This window comes from Neodiprion pinetum, chromosome 4 (assembly GCF_021155775.2).
Source record: "Neodiprion pinetum isolate iyNeoPine1 chromosome 4, iyNeoPine1.2, whole genome shotgun sequence".
Classification (NCBI taxonomy): Eukaryota; Metazoa; Arthropoda; class Insecta; order Hymenoptera; family Diprionidae; genus Neodiprion; species Neodiprion pinetum.
Window position 1 is genome coordinate 795,341 of NC_060235.2, and position 19,451 is coordinate 814,791.

At 45.9% G+C, this 19,451-nt stretch overlaps 2 protein-coding genes across 4 annotated transcripts in view; both read right to left on the reverse strand.

The window, feature by feature from the left end:
* The window catches only part of LOC124216192 (SAM and SH3 domain-containing protein 1), a 122,404-nt gene extending 112,634 nt beyond the window's left edge, over nucleotides 1-9,770 (reverse strand). For all 3 annotated transcript variants that reach the window (XM_046620425.2, XM_069135456.1, XM_046620423.2), the window contains exon 1: nucleotides 9,234-9,770. In XM_046620425.2, coding sequence (XP_046476381.1) covers nucleotides 9,234-9,740 — 507 coding nt within the window. In that variant the 5' untranslated portion in view covers nucleotides 9,741-9,770. The remainder of the gene's footprint in view (nucleotides 1-9,233) is intronic.
* Nucleotides 9,771-16,709: 6,939 nt separating this feature from the next.
* On the reverse strand, nucleotides 16,710-18,036 carry LOC124216204 (uncharacterized PPE family protein PPE54-like). Its single transcript, XM_046620449.1, has 2 exons — nucleotides 17,889-18,036; nucleotides 16,710-17,791 (listed from the first exon to the last, which is right to left on the reverse strand). The coding sequence occupies exons 1-2, from the start codon at nucleotides 17,901-17,903 to the stop codon at nucleotides 16,844-16,846; spliced, it is 963 nt and encodes a 320-aa protein (XP_046476405.1). The 5' UTR covers nucleotides 17,904-18,036; the 3' UTR covers nucleotides 16,710-16,843.
* Nucleotides 18,037-19,451: the final 1,415 nt, after the last annotated feature.

Genomic DNA, 19,451 nt, shown 5'->3' on the forward strand with positions numbered 1-19,451 from the left:
GTTAAAGGCGGCAGCATAGCTTAGGTAGCAGAGCGGCATCGTGTACATATTATAATGCGCGCGTGTGTGGGTGGCATTATAATGCCAACACGAGGCCCGCACCGACGTTGGTACAGGAGGTTATTTCCTCTTAGCGCGTATTACGATTGTAGCCTCAAGCGGAGAACAATTCCGCCCAGGTCCCCGAAACTTATTCTCCTTCTTCTACTTCTACTATTTCTTCTTCTTCTTCTTCTTCTTCTTCTTCTTCGTCTTCTTCCTCTTCTTCTTCACTCTCCGCGAATGCGACGCGTCCAATGAAACTTGAGACGGTCACAGGGATCAGGCTTGTTCTTCCACTTGTCGCGGAACACTGCATGTGGTTGAGGTTTGGAACGTTCTTCGAATCATTTTATTTTATAATTTCATTGCTTGTTTATTTATTAAAAATGAAAAATCGAACCGCTTACGAATTGATTTCGGATTTTGTTCAAGCCATTGAATTTTTACACAATTATTTTCAGCCGGAAGAAAAAATAGAAACCTTCGAAACTTGAACGAAATCAATCCAGTATGTCAAACATAAATTTATCCCACCCACCTCGCACTTCAATTCCCACGACCAGGAATACGCGATGCAACTTTTTTCAAACAATTTCAACATTCCCTTTCGTCGATGTAGCAATTTTACTGTACACACCTGTACGTCGGACATTCGTATGCAGATTCGGTGTCGATTTTTAGTTTCTTTTGGCAAACCGGCACGGCGGTAGCTCTACGAGACGATAAATCTTTCGTCGATATGCTAATAGTCTTTGCCTAGCCTCTGCACGGGGAACAAGTAAGTCGTAACGAACTTGAACGCTTGTATACCAGGTAGAGATAGAGAGCAATTTTCTCTCCTGAGGAACGATTCCTCGTATAACGACCGATCTCGGTTCCTTTCTCTTTTTCACCGTTCCACCCGGCTCCGACGCAATCGCCAGGCTTCCTGGACTGTTACATATATTAATCGTGCAAAGATGAATCAACCCCCCTCCCTTTCTTTCCGAACATTCAAACCTAGTCTTTGATTTCTTGTGGCAATATTTCTGCAATAATGCAATATCTGCAGAAATGGGAATATGCGATAAGCCTGCACACACGTTTAGCCGTATGATAATAACAATGCGAAAGGAGAAAATCTCTCGGGGCAGGAAATAAGCGCAAGATAGAGGAAAAAGAAAAAATAAGAGGGATAAGAGACGAAAAGAAAGAAGAAACGCTAATAAGGAATTGTACCACTACCTCTCTCTGTCTCTCTTTCTCTCTCTCTTGATTAAACTCCTCAATTTCTGCTCGCCACACTATATATACGTAGCTTTAATTAGCATGCCTTCTGCAGCAGCAGCAGCAGCAGCAAAAGAGAGCTACAGCCATGTGCAAGTGAAGAAATAAATTGCAATTTACTATTTACAGAATGTAAATACTATAAACTTCATTCGAAGAGTGTACAATATTCCAATATTTTAATATTTATTACTTGGAATTGGACAAAGATAAAATCAGCTTTGGCAATTAGGGGTAACAAAATAATAAATTAAAGTGAATTCAAGCAGTGCCTCAATTATTATTACAAGTTATTAATTTTCTTTACCTTGCCTGTGCGTGTATTGCATGTATTATGTACATAACGATGTCAGAGTTATACGACTTGCGCGGGCAATTTGGAGTCAGGAAAGCCTCTTCCTTATTTATTTCACGGCATGGCCATCAGGTCACGTGGCCGTAATCATTAGGGAGGAAGACAGATGGGCTAATGGCGTTCACACCACCAACGGTGTACCACACGCACCTACGCGTACGCACAATATACGCTCGACGTCGCCCCTTCGCTTTCATTCCGTTCTATCGCTTCAATGAAGACGACTGTAATATGCATACGTATACACACACACACACGGAAAGACGCAGGCGTAGCCATACGTCCCGACAATAAGCCTATTTCCCTTATTATGCCTTACACCCACACTCGAGAATTCCAGAGAAAAGAGACGATATACCTAGTACGTGTGTATATGTGTGGAGGAGAGAGAATAAGCCGCAAGATTGATTTACAGACTGGTAGTAAATTCGTCGAGAGGCAGGTATTTTTATCCCACCGATCAATTACACGTGTCTACCTACCCGTGATGTTACCATCAGGATCGTTCGCGGAAAATCGTGAGACCTTTATTTTTCCTTCTCAAAATCCTCCAAGTAGTCCGGGAAAGTTTAAGGAACTTGTGCCTAATATCTCTTGTTTCTCGGACAGCGGCTGCGTCATTCGTCATTCGGATCTAAGGACCCTGCGATTTTGTGCCTCAAAAGTCCGGGCGAGTCCAAACCCGAAACCTGATCTGACCACGATCGTGCAATCGTACCAATAACGACGAAAAACTGGTTCGCGATGTTTCCGATCTAACAACGAAATTGAAAATATCGTCGAGTTTTCACCGAGACACCTAATTCGACCGTTTCCATTTCTATTCGCAGTCCGTTCGCAGCCTTCCGGGCTTTGTAGTACGTACCTACCTGTTCTGCCGGTCAGAGGAGAACCGGGGTTCCAATACGGCCTTGTTAAACCCTGCAGCTAAGGTTGAAAGGACGACGGGAAGGCAGTCAGGCGGGCTAGTTGGCTGGCCAACTGCGCACAGGCCGAGCGAGCAAAAGTCTTTTTCCACTCTGCAGGTCCACGTGGGAACCTCAAGGATCCTCGCGATCCTCCCTCCCCGCGCCGAGGGTCCGCAAACTGCAGCCTCCGATCGCTAAGAGCTGCCGGCGGAGGGAGAACGCGGAGTATCGAAAAATTCTCTTCTCCCTCTTCTTCTCTTTCTTTTTATTCTCTCGGAATAACATCTCGAGCGCTACATACATGCATGTATTTCACGTAGGGACCTTGTAATTTCTGCGCAAGAAATGTCGTCGGCGAAGAAGCGACTCGACTTTTTACAGAAAATTATTACGTCACCTCAACGTATCGGCGTGATACGGCAAAAGGATAAGGAGGTTGAAGTTGGTAACGTTAATGAACCGATGCAACATATTCAGGAGAAATCGTTACTTCGCGATTATCATCAAGAATCTCCTTTTACGAAATTCCTCCGGACAAAAACCTCCGTGGTCAAAATCATCCCTCCGCGAAATTCTATGCAGGGGAATTTTTTTTCAAGGATCATTTTGTCCCGGAGATTTTATCCCGAGGCACTTTACTTCACTTCGCAACTTTGAGATTGTCTGAAATTTAGTAAACTGTAATAAAAACGAAACATAGTAATATTTTGCAAAGTCAACTCCTCGAAAATCATTCTAAAATTGCACAATATTGAATTTCTTTTTTTTCTTCTTTTAACGTCATGTTTCGTTACATCAACGTTGCTAACTTCAGCCTCGTAAACGATTCACAGAAATGAATCACTGCATCGCGTTGTTGCAATGTGAGATCCTTCGCAGTCTTTGCCATGCAATATACGTTGCATGCAGGTAAGAGAATACGAGGAAAGCTTATCAAGTTTCCACGTTGGATACGAGATAGGCGGCGATCAAGGCAAGAGCGAAAAGCTAAGGAGCAAGGAGTCGAAATGAAACGACTAAGACGCAGCGTAATCCATACGAGTCTTGTTATTCTCGCCGGTTTATTATCCTCTGCGTTTAATCTCGTTTCGTCCTATCGGCGAAGAAGGCAAAACCTGCAAAGATTCACAAGGGACAACGTCCCGGCCACCTAGCCTCCAGCACCGCGACGAAGAGGAGCTCGAGGATATAAAGTGAGTGTCTCACGCGGCGCAGGAATGTCAAGGAAGCGAGAGGATCACCTTCGGTAATCGTCGGTCTTCCTCGGTCACCCTCCTCCTTCTCTTCTTCTTCTTCCTCTCGTCCCATGGTAGAAGAAGAGGAAGAACCGAAGGAAGAAAAAGAACGGCGATGCGAGTGGAGGGAGATCGAGAGCCATACTCGGAGCAGAGGTCCTTCGTACTTCTCTCCTCTCCTCTTCTCTCCTCTCCTCTCCTCTCCTCTCCTCGACCCGCAGCGATGCAGCGGCGGAAACTGCATTTCGCCGAGAGTCGCCGCACCACGGCTCGCCATATAGTTATTGTAATTCCGCGGTTGGCGCGACTCCCAAGCTTTACTCGACGTTTGAATAGCGATCGAATAGCGGAACGGAGAAATATACGCCGAGAGAACTGCATCGGCAGTGTTTTCAATTTTCACAATAAATTTCCCAACTTTTTCTCTCATCCGATAAAAATCTTCGTCGGCGCAGAAAAGGGGTCGAACGCTCGTACAACTGCCGTCGTTTCTAGAAATAATCCATCCGCACCTTCGACTCGAGTGTGCCGTGATCGCGTAATCAGAGCACAGGTATAACAATGACGGATAACGGTCGCGGCTAGGGATCTAGAAATACCGCCGACGATCTATAAGACGCATATAAAAGGAACGAGCAGACTCTGCAAACGCTCTTGCTACATCACAGCGAATAGTTGAGGGTGCGCAATTTTACATCCGCAAGGCTGTTATTAATTCTCATATTTGTTCATTTTCCGCGCCTCTTGCGCGAGTGGGGATGAAAATGAAAAGTATAATAAAGAAATGTGTTTGTATTGAAAAATCATACTCGTTCATTTACTCATCCATGTATTCATACCTCATTTATCTCTGCACGGAGAAAAACGTATCCCCGAGAAGAGGAAAAACTCTGGCTCGACAGAGGGAGAAAGGAAAAAGTATTTCATTTTCCGGTTTTGATATTTCATGAAGCGTTTCCTCCTCTTCCCTCCCCTTATTCCCTGCCACCCTGATATAGCCGTGCAGACCAGGGGATATCGATTGGACATTCACTCAAATATTTAAACGCTATTACCGTAGAAGTACGTATGTAACCTCTGCAGGTATGCGTTTAATACACACGCGGATGTAGGATCGAGTCTGTATACATATACATATATCTGTGATACAAACCCACGCTGCCGATTCGCTTATATATATATATATATATATATATATAGTAAAACGCGGGGGATCTGCAGTAGATATAAAGTATAGGCAATTGGCGAGAGCGAAGTTGCACAACTCGAAACTCGAGGGTAGGATATTATATCGATGTATGTACGTATGGGAATGAAAAATCGTACAAGAATAGAATTGAAAAAAAAAATAAATAAATTTTTCCTTGGGCTTCTATTTAAATAAATAAATTTCTATTCTATACATCGGAAAATAACTAAAACCTTTCGTTATTACTTGTAATGTTTGTTTTTGTCTTTTTTACCTTGGTAAATAATTGTTGAAGTTTTTTTGTCGATAGCTAATATGGGTGGATATTCAGAAGAAAAAGGAAACCGTTTTTACCAAGATGCGATGGATCTTGTCGTTATTAACGTTACCAGGGGTAGTATAATGAAAGCACGATGGGAGACTACGTTTGGGGTTTTATACGAAAAACTCCATAGAAAAACAAAAGAAGTAGGAAAAATATTCATTTATAAACTTTGTCTGTCAATTATTTTACATTTGTAGTTTATCATCAATTTCTATTCTTGAATAAGAGTGATTTCAATGCAAAACTGTAGTTTGTTTAACTGTTATTTACAACAAATGTTTGAGAAAGTAGGTCATTTTTCTCAAAATCCGATGTATCGTTCTGATTTCTACAAAAATAAACTTTATCCAATAAAACTATTTTCTCATTTATTATTTAGGTACCCAGAGTCCCAGAGTCAAAATTCGTGTTGACCGGTGCAATCGTATCGCTTTCCTCTTACAATTTTCCACGTAAGGTCGCTATTTTATTTACTCTCGCAATGATAATCCGAAGGGCCTAGGATTCCAAAATACGAGTATGTTTCGTTTCGTTACGGTTTACTGAATTTCAAACGGTTCCAAAATTGCTAAATAACGTTTTTTCCTCAACACGATAATTCTCCAGCACCGTCCGATAAAACGTTTGTTTTCAAAATACGAAAATTCTCGTTCGTTATAACTATATGTATCCGTGTAGTCGGGTTTCCCGAATAGCCACGCATATACATGTTACACGCCTTACGTCCCCCCGAGGGCATCGAGGGTCGGTCGGCTGGAGTCTGGAAGCACCGCGAGAGCGGAGAGATTAGTTCGACCGGCAATATAAGTGACCGGGTCCATTCGGCGGCGCGTCTATATCAACCCTTAACACCCTGCGGCCGGAGCTCCTTATCCACAGAATTGGGGACAGTTTCTTACATCCATACTCGTACACCCGAGTGTGCGCGGTGGATGCCCGCGATACGCTTATACCCGTACAGCCTAAGAAACACGCGCAATTTAGCGATGGGGGAACGAACGATGGGATTACCTCGAAATTCCCCGAAGAAAATTTGTCATCGAACCTTGAGGATTATTACGGAGCGCGCCTTGTATTTTACCCAGCGTTTACGTCTTGGGCCTGAATGAACCGGCGACGAGATGAAGAGAATTAAGAGAGGAGGAAGACGAAGGCGAAAACGAACGACGATAACGTAACGAGGACGGCTTGTTCGTTGAAACCGCGGTGCGAAATTCAGTAGATACGTACGTGCGTGTAAGACGCATCGATCGGCCGGCGAAACCGCGTGTACGACGATGATGATACACGTACGGTGCAAGCAACAGAGTATACGGAGGGGGAGATGAAACGTGGCATCAGACTTGGTAGAAACGCCTGACACGCGTGTGCACGCAGGCACGCACGCACGCACGGCAGTCCCTGCAGCAGCACGAGAGAAGAATGATTGACTGGACCACCACGGCCGCTGTTTAACTCGACTGAAGGAAAAAGAGGGGAGGGACAAGATTTTGTACGTGCATCGAAGTTGCGTGCGGTTGTTAAGGCGGAGGTTCGGTTAGGTTGTCGTAAGTCATGTCTGGGATTCTGAATAGCTGTAGGTACGCTCGGTGCGGGTTACGTTATGTGTTTTATACCTCGTCGTTCGGTTGGAAACGATTAATTCAATTCGTTATCGATATCGATGTCGGCGGTCCTCGTCGTCGTTGCGTGAAAACAATAAATAAAAATAAAAATAAACAAATAAGCGCTCGGAAATATATAAACTTGAACAGCTAAACGAGGAATGGTGGTGAAATATTATTCGTCGCGATACCTACGTATATACGTACACCTATACGTGTGCGCACACGCAGGACAAATATACGTCCTGCAGGGGTTGAATTCGTGCGTTCGCGGAGTACGTGGCGGAGGAGAAGTAATTTCGAGAATCAGGGTGAAACGTGGGTGCGTGCCAACGTATAACGTGTATACGTACACGGAGGAATTGGTATGTGTCGCACAGGGTGAGGAAAGGGGTGTTGTATATCGCGTAGGCGTAAAGATCGTCACCCCGTGGGGCGTTATCGGATGGTTCGATTTGGAACAGGTTGAAAAATGCGCACCGTATAGTCGTCACGTAACTATATACGCTTGAATACACGACGATGTATTAGTAACGATCGTGTTCGTTCTCAGGCTGCCCGAGTTGACGAATTGAAATCATTGAACGCGACGTGCACGATAACGCATCCATAAAATACAGTTCCGTACGGATGTTCCATCAGAGGTAAAATGAGAAGATGAAAATTCGATCCGAACAATCAGTAAATACAATACGAAGAAGCGGAGGAAAAAATTTTACAGTCGAATAATTCGCGGATCTAGGCACGTGCGTACATACCTTGTATTCGTACAGGTATGCGTAACGTACACGTGGGATCGATCGAATACTTAATCCCAGATATACCGCTGGGGTTGTGGCGTGGCATCGGCAGCGTAAAGTGTTAGCTAGTGGTTTTTTTTACACCCTGCACGAGAAACGATCGACCAACGATTATACGCCTACCGTGCATACGACGCCGCGACGTACCGTATGTATGCGCGTATAATCCTTATCGAAAGGCGTTGAGCACACACGTGAATTATACACGCTCAAGCTACGTGTAATGTGTTTAATGTACGCGTGTGCATACATGTATGAATACGTATATGCCTTTGTATGCATACGCGCATGGCGTATGTCGCATGTTTGAAAGGCGTAGTTCGCCTCTTTGCCCCCGAGCATAGAGGAGCAGAGGTGGCTGGATACACGTTACACGGATACGCGCATGTAGGTATGGGTTATTATACCCATGTATAATATACGACAAGTACATATATACATGTATACGACCAGCCATGCGAGTTCCGAGATAAGCTAACGATCTTTTCGTCCGTTTCTATATCTCTTATAACCGCAGCCGTTGCCTATTATCGTCATCAACATCGTCGCTGTGCGGGAGAACGTCGAGGATATCGATTCTATTGCCTTATACGCGGGATTATATTTATCTCAGATTTATCGGAACAAGATTACGGGAGTACCTACCTAACGATCGCAACGATGAAACAATCGCTATTGCTTATCACATTTTTTTTTTTCTTTTTTTTTTTCTCAAACAACGCATTCTCCACGTCCAAAAGAAGCCCACCCCAAAAGACGAGAAAGTTTAACTTTAGAATCTTTTGACTGAAAATTCATTTCAGAGACTTTCGTCGCGTGCAGGGGGATAAAAGCTTGCGAGAAGCTTTGTTTTTTTTTCATGTACAAGGTTTAGTACGAACAACGATTAGCCGAGAGAAATATATACGTGCGTGATAGATGGGGATGAAGTTGGTAACGTTACTGTAAATCAGCTGTAAACGACGCATGTTCGGAAAAAATCGTTACCTACTTCGCACCATTAGAAATTGATGTCTGAAATTTAGTAAGTCACGACGAACGAAATGTAGCGATATTTTGTACAAAGCCAAATCCTCGAAAGTCATTATTATCCAATTATATTCGATAACGACTTTTCCATATTTTTCCTCCTGATGTGTAACGTTACCAGTTTCATCCTCATCGTGACAGAACAGGCAGGGTGGCGACAATTTTGCTCTCAAACAAAATCCCCTGACTTTTTCCCACGAAACTTGTGTAACATTGCTCCATAAGTTGCGCACTTTGAATACACAAATTTGGATCTAAAATAGATATAGCGTCGCTTCGCGTCAGACAAGTAATTAGAAATTTTACAATACCATTTCCGAAAGTTAGCTCGGCTGAATTTACGAAGCGTAGCTGAGGTTTGAAAACGTTTTTCCCCAAATGTAATTCCCCGACTACTCCCGGTTTTCCCGGTTTTTCCCGGTCTGTCGCCACCCCGAATAAATTTCCCGGTAAAATCCTATCGTTCGTGTATCGTCTCACCGGCGTGGTGTAGGGCTGGGAGGCGAGTCGAATGCCGTCGTGCCTGAGTTTTTCCTGAATGAGCAGCCTCAGCTGTATTCTGGGTATCCTGACGAGCTCGGCCTTGCCCTCCTCGTACTCGTCGTTGAACTTGGCGAGTTCCTGCCCCCCGCTGGACGAGCTTGCGGTGGGAGAGGCGCGCTGCAGCTGCCCGTCCTTCTCGCTGGGGGGGCGTTCGGAGGAGGTCCTCGACGACTTCGAGCTGAGGTTGTCGCTGCAGAGGCAGTCGCTCGTCTCCTCGAGGGTGAAGTAGACGCTCGCCGCTCCCTCCTCCCTCAGGGTCTTCACCGACTGCAGCAGCCGGGTCCTGTGGGCCTGGGTGAAGACGCCGATGGCGTCGAGGTCCGGGTCCCCGATCTGCTTGCATATCTCGAGATCGTCGTAGCCGTTGTCGATGAAGGACTCCGAGTACTGACCGAGGTGCAGCGACCTCAGCCACTCGACGACAATGTTGCTCGCTATCGTCATATCTCAACTTCGATGCGAGTTCAGACCGTCGCCCCCGCCGACCTCCGCCCCTGCGCTGCCCCCATATCACCCACCCCCACCCCCACCCCCACCGACACCAACACCTGTCGCCTGGACACCACACAGAGATTACTTTATACTCTCATACCGACGGTTTTCTACCACCCGCTGCTTGTCGCAACCTCTCGTTGTTAACCCCCCCCCCCCCGCCCCCCTCCACACCACCCCGCCGATTCGAAGATCGTTGTACGATACGTACACCTGTACCCGTGACGATCGAGTCTCACTGTTTGGGATTGGCAGACGCGGCGAAAGACACGCAAAACTTTGCCCTTCACTCGTCGACGAGCAACAACAAGTTTACGTTCTCGCGTTGGAACATCATAGATATATGTATGTTTAATCTGCCGAGGTATCACAGGATCACACAATCACTTCGTTACGTAAAATATATACACACACGTACACACTGTTGTTAGTTCGAAAGAAAGAAGGAAAGAATTAGCCGGCGAAGTGTCGGACGAAGCGTGGCGGGAGGAGGGAGGGAGGGAGGGGTAGGGGGGAGGAGGAGGAAGAACACGAGGTCGTCGTCCTGGGAGAATAAGAAGATGAGGATGAAGAAGGACGCCTGCCTCTTACTAGTCTCGACTACTCGCAATCAGTGTTCCCTTCTTTCGTTCTTTCTTTCTTTCTCACCGAAAGAAACTTCGGCCGACAGCTGATAAATAATCGGCGTATAACGGTGCGACGAACGAAAGAAAACCAACAATCAATCCGCGAAGTATATATTATCGCGTAGTCCGGTCATCGTTCAATACCCATCGACGAATTCCACGAGGTCGTATGAAAAAACCGCGCGGCAGCTTTCGAACACCCGAAATTAATTGTCGCTCCGGCAGCTGCTCTGCCGCGATGGAGGCGCACGGCTCGACTGACGCGAGCCGGTTGCCAGACTCGATTCCATCCCCCCTCTGGCACGCCGGGAACGATCGACGGCGACGCTTTCATCCCCCTCCCCTCCACACACCCCACCATCTCCGCCGACGCCGCTCCGCTCACTTCAACGCCGCTCACCGCCGTCGAATCATCGTCAGGTGTGTGCTAAAGGTGCGCAAACGACACGCGCAGTTCTCCTCTCCTCTCCTCTCCTCTCCTCTCCTCTCCTCTCCTCTCCTCTCCTCTCCTCACCTCACCTCAACTCACCTCACCTCACTGCTCGTCATCACTCTTCGCGATCGCGATTTGTGTGTATACATATCTATGTATAATATCCGCCGTAAGGTATAAGGTGACTGGATGACCTTCCCGGCACGACAGGTATTGTACAGGTGATTGCGGTGAGTGACGTCGCTTTGGCTTTGAATACCTTGTATCTCTTTCACCGGGAGCTGCAATTTCTGATCTATATTATTGTTTCAAGGGGTGGAGGTGAGATTATAGAAACATCAAAGAACAGAAGGGGATCAATATCGAGATTTTAATAAAGTCAAAATTTAATTTATTAGAATTTAAAACAGTACAGAAATTCGTGGTATGCGAAAGTTAAAAAATAGAAAGGACAGAATGTAGAAGAGTCTGAATTCATCTCGATAACATAGTACCGTGTACAGATTCTAAATTCTGTCGTTCCCCTTTTTTTCTTTTGACCTTTCTGTATTTTCGATTGTCCATACTTGGATTTTATACGTACATGATAAATCTACGAATTAAATTTTCACGTCCTTGCAAATTCGATATTTTGGTGCTTCTGTGAATCAGCTATTCTGGTTTTTTAACCCCACTCTTCTTTCGTTTCATTTTCCCTGTGGTATACCGGATTAATTAATTAATGATCGATATTCGGAGGGCATGGAAATCTCTGGAGCCACCGAAGACGGTGAATTTTTCGGCTAGGCTGTCGTACGAAATATTCGCTTGTTTCAACTGATTCAAGGACAATAACCGAAAATTTGTGAAACAATTTCAACCGTGCATATAAAAATTATAAAACAACGATGCCGTTTGGAGTAAAATATGGTCAATGCGAATCCTTTTCATTATTATAAGTTATTCAGATTGAGGAAAAATAATATAATGTAAATCCCTCTCTTTTGCTGTATATATATATATATATATATATATATATATATATATACATCTAAGTCTATATATATATATATATATATTCGATATTAAATCCGGGGGATGAAATTAATTCGGATTTATGTATCATATACCTTCTGCAATATCGAGAGAGGAGGGTGATTTGTCCTCGGTGTTTTTCTTCGTGTTTTTGTTTCTCTTTTACGTGATATCCTCAAAGGTATGGGTACCGCAATTCAATGAAAGTAAATTGTTATTCAAAGGAAAGATAATTACTTGACGAAATATTTCACTTTTTCCGGTCGTCGCAATCTATCGTGCAACTAGTGTAACGTCAGTGCAGGATGAAACAAAAAAAAAGGGAAATAAATATTTGTTGGGTTTAAGATAATTAAAAACGAGTCGTATGCGTCTACGTAAAAGTCTCGAGGTCGATTGAATAAACAAGTGATTGTACAAATGTAACAAGAATATCGAGGAGCTTTTCATTCGGAATAAAGAAAATCACGGGCAACATTGACTCTCGCATGTTAACCAAATTCATTTCAACGAATACTGTGACGAACCTTCCGCGGATATGCGAAACGAGTTTTGATCCTCCCAATTTTCTAATTATACTCGGTATGAAAATCCGGCGCAGCGACAGCGGCAGCGGAACGGTATTTAATATTACCCCGAGAGAGAAAATAAAACGTCGGTTAAATAAAATCGGGCTTACATGAGAAAAATAATTCGAGCGAGGAGGGAGGGAAATTGGTTGGGTGTTTGGATTGGAGAGGATGTCGTGAAGGGGTCCTCGGTGTCCAGGACACGCGACGTCACACGCCGTTGTTGAGAGGAACTCTCGTCTCGCCGGCTGTCAAGCTGCTGCAGTGCCGACAGGGTGAATCCGTTTAATCAATTCCAGATGATCCGGAGCCGAGTGTAATGGCTGAAAATTGCCGTTTCGAAAAGTATACTCAGCGTTAAAGAATCGCCCATCAAACGCTGCGGATTCTTCGGATGATTATAAAATTATACGAAATTCGCAAACTGTCGCGAATATTATTCCTGCCTTCTCAGGTGAGCATTCGCCGTGTAAGTAGACGGAATAAAATAGCCACACGCTGCAGGCTGCCGCCCGAACAAAGCGCGAGTCGAGCCTCTAATGACGGAATCGAACTACCCTTAACGAACCGCAATAATTACCACCGTGCGACAAAAGGCGCCGGAGTGACAAAAGGAGAGAGTCGCTTTTGTAACGCGAGGATGAAAAAGTCGAGAATTAATTATAATCACGAACGTATAACGTGTCAGACTTCGTCTTCGGTTCGCACGATTTTATAAATAAATACATCCTCAAACGCGTCGAATATTCTCGACCGGTTTTCACCGAAGGAATTGGAGAGAAAATAGGATTTCGGTAATGCACGATACACCCTAGGGCGGTCCTTATTTGGGGGTTGGAAAAATTTTCATTGGTACGCCTACCGGATCTGTTCCGAATTATTAAAAAAAAATCTGTGTAAAGTTTAAAGCCTCTACGTCAACTCGAACACCTGCCTCTAAGCTCCGAAAGTTTTAAATGTAAGGCACATGTAGTTTTTATAACAAGGTATTTCGTTTTGTATGACTCTGGTATAAATTAAAAGACCGATTTGAAACTTGGCAGACTAGTTGCATATAGTGATAAGAACAAAACCTGAGAATTTCAAAATTTTGCAATCATCGTTCCCTTATATATATATAGAATAATGATGTTAATAAAAATGATGTTATTAAGTTTGCGTTAAAAAAGAAATATGTTACAAAATTATGATAAAATTTTGAAATTTTCAGGTTTTGCGTCTATCATTATGACCAACAGCTCTGCCAAATTTCAAAGTCGGTCCCTTAATTTGTACCAAAGTCATACAAAACGAAATAACTGGTTATAAAAGCTACACGTATTTTACATTTAAAACGTTCAGAGCTTAGAAGCACGTGTTCCAGTTGACGTAGAAGCTTGAAGCTATACAGGGATTTTTTTTCAACGTTTCGAATCGGGTCCAGATGACGTTCCAATGAAAATTTGTCCAAGCCCCGAATAAGGACCACCCTAAATTACACACCTGCTCGTTTTAGGCATATTTATTCTGCGGCACCGCTTAGCGGAAAGCAATCTTCTTACTACTATTCGCTGGCACAAATGGTAAACGGAAGCTCGGCCGATTAAGGGATTAGCTAGGGGAACAAAATACGCGCTGAAACCTCCCGCCGAGATGACAATGCGGGTGGCGAATGCCTCCTTTCTATTACGTCGCATTCCGCGTCGATTTCACGATTTTCCCCTGCGAGAAATCGCGTATTTATTTTGTCGACGAGAATAATTTATTTAAATCTCGGATGCGGCGATTAAAAAAATAGATAAAACTTTCGACCGACTATCCGGTAATCGTCTCGAGGTTTCGGGCACTCAGGCTAATGCTCGACTAACGAGTACTACCGTAAAGCTGACAACGCACTTCCAGGACGGTAGGTACAAGCAACGCCGAGGATAAGACGACGACGCGCCTCCTGCAGCCTGGCAAGACAAAGAGATATTTACGCCGGTCGTTCACGTGCCCGTTGAACTCTGGAAACTTGGTTAGACTTTATGACCACCGTAAAACCGTAATACCTAGATAGGTAGAGAAAATCAATTCGTACCAATGAGTCATGGAAACGGAAATGGAAATTAGAATACCGGGCTCATGCGGAGCTTCCCTGCTTCCATGGTACCATCAAAATTCTTATCGATCATCGCTCTGCGTCTTAAGGTTGGGCCGCTGGTACCCGCGCCGACCGGAAGTTCGTGCAGCCTTATTCAATTCAGCTCTGTGTAGGTATCGCTGTACGTACAGGTAAAGCACAGGTATGCCCGATAGCTGAGACCCGAATTAACGAGACACGCGTGTTTATCGTCAATTTGCATATCACGTGTATTTTATACGTTCGCATCGCGTTCAGAATCGGCGATAAAAAGAATTTACACATTCGTTATCCTTATTACCCAGTTGTATCAAGAGCGGCCGATATCCCTTCGCGATAACGCCGAACAACCGACGGAAAAATCAATCCGCCCGTAAATGACGCGCCACTTTTTTTCCCGAACGGCTAATGAAGAGGACAAGTTCGTCCGCTGCAGGCAGCGGAACGCGCGTGTCGAGTTAAATGATGGATGACGACGTGAATCGATTCGACATCCGGTCCGCTTGACAGGTGTATTAGGATGCCTCTGTGACGTGCAAGGATCGACGTATACCGGGAGCCGATTATGACACCCGACGATCAACGCTGCTCCTTCTATTCGTTGTCTCCCTTTCTCCTTCTCACCGCTACAGTCAATCTTTCCCCTTTTCAATTTTTAATCTCGCCAAACGGGAACTCTCCAACGATCTCCCATAGCTGATTGTGAGTCGTTTACAGGCCGTTCCGACTATTTTTAAAGAACTAATGAAAGCCAGCTCGCATCCTGTCCGACAACTCCGACCAGACGCGAACGCTCTTCCGCTCGCTGTACGATGGAGAAAAGTCAGTCGAGAAATTATCACGTATTGAAATAAGTGTGTTGAAACTGTAAGCGAAAAAATGGTTCCAAATCTCTTGTTATCGGTGCATTTTTACACAGAATTCAACGGCCGCTGACACCGAGATATAAACTAGGCTTAATCTCGCCGCCCAACGGGAATGAAACACGCAAGACTGCCGTGCGGTGAAGCTCGAACTCCATTCTCGGATGCGTGGGTTCAAGGGAACAATTATTCCCGATACTGCGGATGATTCCTCGTACTTGAAGAGACGAGTAACGGAAATACGTATTTCTGTCTCAGTCAGTTGGAGTGAGGAATAATTACCGACTTCCTTGTTACCTTTGACAAGAATTTTGGGTTTTTGAAACGGCTCGCCAGAGAGAAGATTAACGTTCGCTTCTGAGGTAAATGAGCGGCGATGATGTTCCTGTATTAGTAACCATCTGACGCCGGGTGAAATATATCCGTGTGTAATTAGAAATTCGATAAAATAAATCTCCTCGTAAGTTTCCGTCTCGTTCGGTGACGTTACGTACGGAGATGAGGCGCAGGGCATAAAGCGTCGGCGCATGAGCTCCGTAGAAACACGTACGGCGGAATGTACGCAATTAAGCGGGATATACATCTTATGGGAATAAATTTACACCTGCAACTTATAAATCCTTCCAATTAGATTAACGAGGCCAATTACTTACCTCGCCTAATATAATGTACAGTCGGAGGGACGAGAGGGTTGAACAGCGCGAGAATTTAATTCTCGCCCAAAGACTATCGGTTCATTTCTCCCTCGAATAAGAATAAGAAAAAGATGGAGAAGGGCAAGAGAGAAAGTGAATCAACGAATCCGGAAAAGGGGAACGAGAGCCGAGAAGTCCGGATCAAGGGGAGGTTTTCGCGCTAATTCGACGCCTGCCGAAAGTCGTAAAATAGTGCGTGACTCATGGTGATGGAGATGCGGATCAGGGATGTTTCGCAGGGTTAAGCCGGCGTCTCGAGAACCCGCGGACGAACCCACATGAAACGGGCACGTACATCTTCTACGGCTGGGGGTGCGATTACGATGATGACGGTCGGAAGCTGGAGTGTCACACGCCGCAACGCGGAAGCCCATTTCCGGTTCGAGTGGGCCGACCGGCGAGTTGACCGAGTTCGCTCCGCCGAAACCGAATTAAAACTTCCAACTTCCAACATTGAACTTTTCAACTCCTCGGTCGGGTTGATCAAATGAGCGCTGACAAATTGTGGAACGGCTGAGGTTTTTTTTTTTTTACGTCATCCGCGACGTCGTGGTTGTAACGAATACGGGACCGAAAATGGCTCGGTAAGTCTGAGTGAAGAGAGGGTAAGTACCACGATGTTGAGAAAATAAATTTCATAATTATTTCACGTGAACATATTATGACACTACTACATATGATCTAGAAATGTATGATCTACGGTTAGAATGATTGGTCGTATTTGTATTTGGCTCGTTCGAAGGTGGTCCTTTCTCTACCACTTCTTGCTCGGTACGTTGTACGTGTATCCATCGCTGCCGGAATTACCAGCAACGTACGAACTCTGGACTCCGGGGTATACCGAGCTCCTGTAGCTGTCGCTGGATATTCCGGAAATCGAGCCCGCGGAACCGAATCCGAACGAGTTCTGGCCCACGTAAGATCCGATTCCAGAGTTGAAGTTGGCGACGGGTGCGGCGTAGCTGACGACACCGGAGTTAATCGCGGAATTTGCCTCGACGGAAACCGGGACTCCGTAGGTCTGGCGAACTGCGACTGGGACCGGGATCGGGTACGGGACGCGGACCGCTTGCGGGACCAGGACGGGAACAGGCCTGTCGACGGGCACGGGGTAGGGCCTGGTAACCTGAACGGGAACCGGCTGGGCGACGGGGACTGGAACGGGACGTCTGTACTCCACTGGAACCAATTGCGGGACGCGGACCGGTACCGTCCGGGTGACTTCGACCGGGTGTGGAACTCGCACTCCGACCTCGACCACTCGGTTTATCACCGTTCCGGTTATCGGTTCAGAGCTGCTCGACACTTGACGGGCTCCGACGATGGTGTTGGCCGATCCACCGTTGTAGGCACCGTAGCCGCTGTTGACGAATCCGCCGCTGTAGCCGTTGCCGATGATTCCGTTGCTGTAACCGTTGCTGATGATTCCACTGCCGTAGCCGTTGTTGATGACTCCGTTGCCGATGACTCCGTTACTGTAGACTCCGTTGCCGTAGACTCCGTTGCCGTAGACTCCGTTGCTGTAGACTCCGTTGCCGTATCCGTTGCCGATGACTCCGCTGCTGTAACCGTTGTTGATGGGGTAAGCGTTGCTGGAGATGACGTCCGCGGCCGAGCTGCTGGAGGCGTCGAGGTAGGCGCCACGTCTGGAATGGTTTTTATCGGCTTCCTTGGCGATGGCGCCGACGGCCAAGAGGCAGAGCTGAAAAGTGAAGCGTCGCTTGTTAAAGATATTCGTCTATCAACTGCGGGGTGGGATCGTCGAGCGCCGAATGCGGCTTACGTTGTACCATACTCACGAGAAAAACGCGCATTTTGTGCTTGATGCGGGAGACGCCGAGAGATGAGTGTGCCTTCGATGATCGGTTTGCCGGTTTTTATACCGTTTTTGCCGCTCGGTGGTCGGGATGAACGACGGAAACTTTCACTCTTGACGATAGGCACACGCCCTGCCGATGTCGGACGCTTGAGAGATGATCCCATCGGATTGTGTATTGACATAACAGCCAACGACAAGAGGATCGAGTGGGGACACGCGACCGGTTGTCACCTGCCGACTGTTGGCCCCTGCACCGAAAGGTTTCTAATTCCAATTCATGATTCGCGTTCTCTTATTTCGGCCCGAAAGACCGCACCGTCTCTCGAACGCGGTCCTGAATTGTTTGATCAATGAACGAAGGATTAATAACGGCTCTGCACTTGATTGTTCTTCGTCGTCGTAAAGCTCCACCGGCATGTTTGCCGAGCCGTAAAACGACGCCGATTTACTCCGGGTACTTGTTAATTTGATTTACTTATTCAGAATCGGGACGCGGCAGCGGCTTCGGCTCGGACTGAATAGTTTATTGCCGGATACCAACGCGTCGACGGAGATGCAGAGGCCGTGTTCAACAATCCACGGTATCACCGTTTTATAACTCTATCGCAAATTCTCCGTTACGTTCGGCTATCGCATCTCTTGCAAGCTAAACTCGATGCGAGTCCTCCGGCTAATGGCTCGACCCCGAGACGAACCTAATCGTAAGCAATATGCACGTGATCTGGACTCATGTCCCAACCGTTGTTGCATCATAAAAATATGTCTATGGAATATCGAAAAGGAAAACTAAAATTGTTGGCTCATTCTCGACGGCGCTTGGTACGTAAGGTATAGACGTAAAAATAAATAGAAAATATAAATATTTTCCTACCTCCTTCAGGTTTTACGACAGTTGTACTTTTACAGTATTTCTCACAAATTTTTCGAGTAGCAACTTGAAGAGCAAAAAGGTAAAAAACGAAGCAGCCTGATGACCAGACACGAGAATCGTGGCTCATGAATTCGTGAATAGATAATGTCTCTCAGTTTGGCGAACCGACCCTTGTTCTCTAGTATACGAAGTTGGAGCGGAACTAGCTGGCAACAAAAAAACAACTCTGTAAACCGGGTTTTGATGTGGCCGAGGATATAAAATAATTCGCCCCTCGGAAGACTCGGCCCTTATACGCGTCCTGGCTAACGCAGCCAGGTCGTAAATGTAAGTTTACGAGTTATCTCCAGTGCGGCTGGAGAACCTACTGCAGAACTACACCTACAGTTAGAGGTAATTTATTAAAAGTTTCGCAATAAATTGTCAGGCTAAGCCGCGCGTGCGGCACTCGGAGGCCTGACGAAACCCATGCGCACCCCATGACCATGCCCCAAGTGGAAAAATCCAGCACTCGCATGGGTCGGACTCCTTATTCCCTGATCGGTGACTAGTGAAAGTGACGAATTTCCACCCCGCCGACGAGAGTCGGTCTGGGTCCCTTAACCCGAGAGATCGATACGAGTCCGAACAGCCCGGTACGAGGCGACCACCCTTAAGTTCGAAAAGAACCGG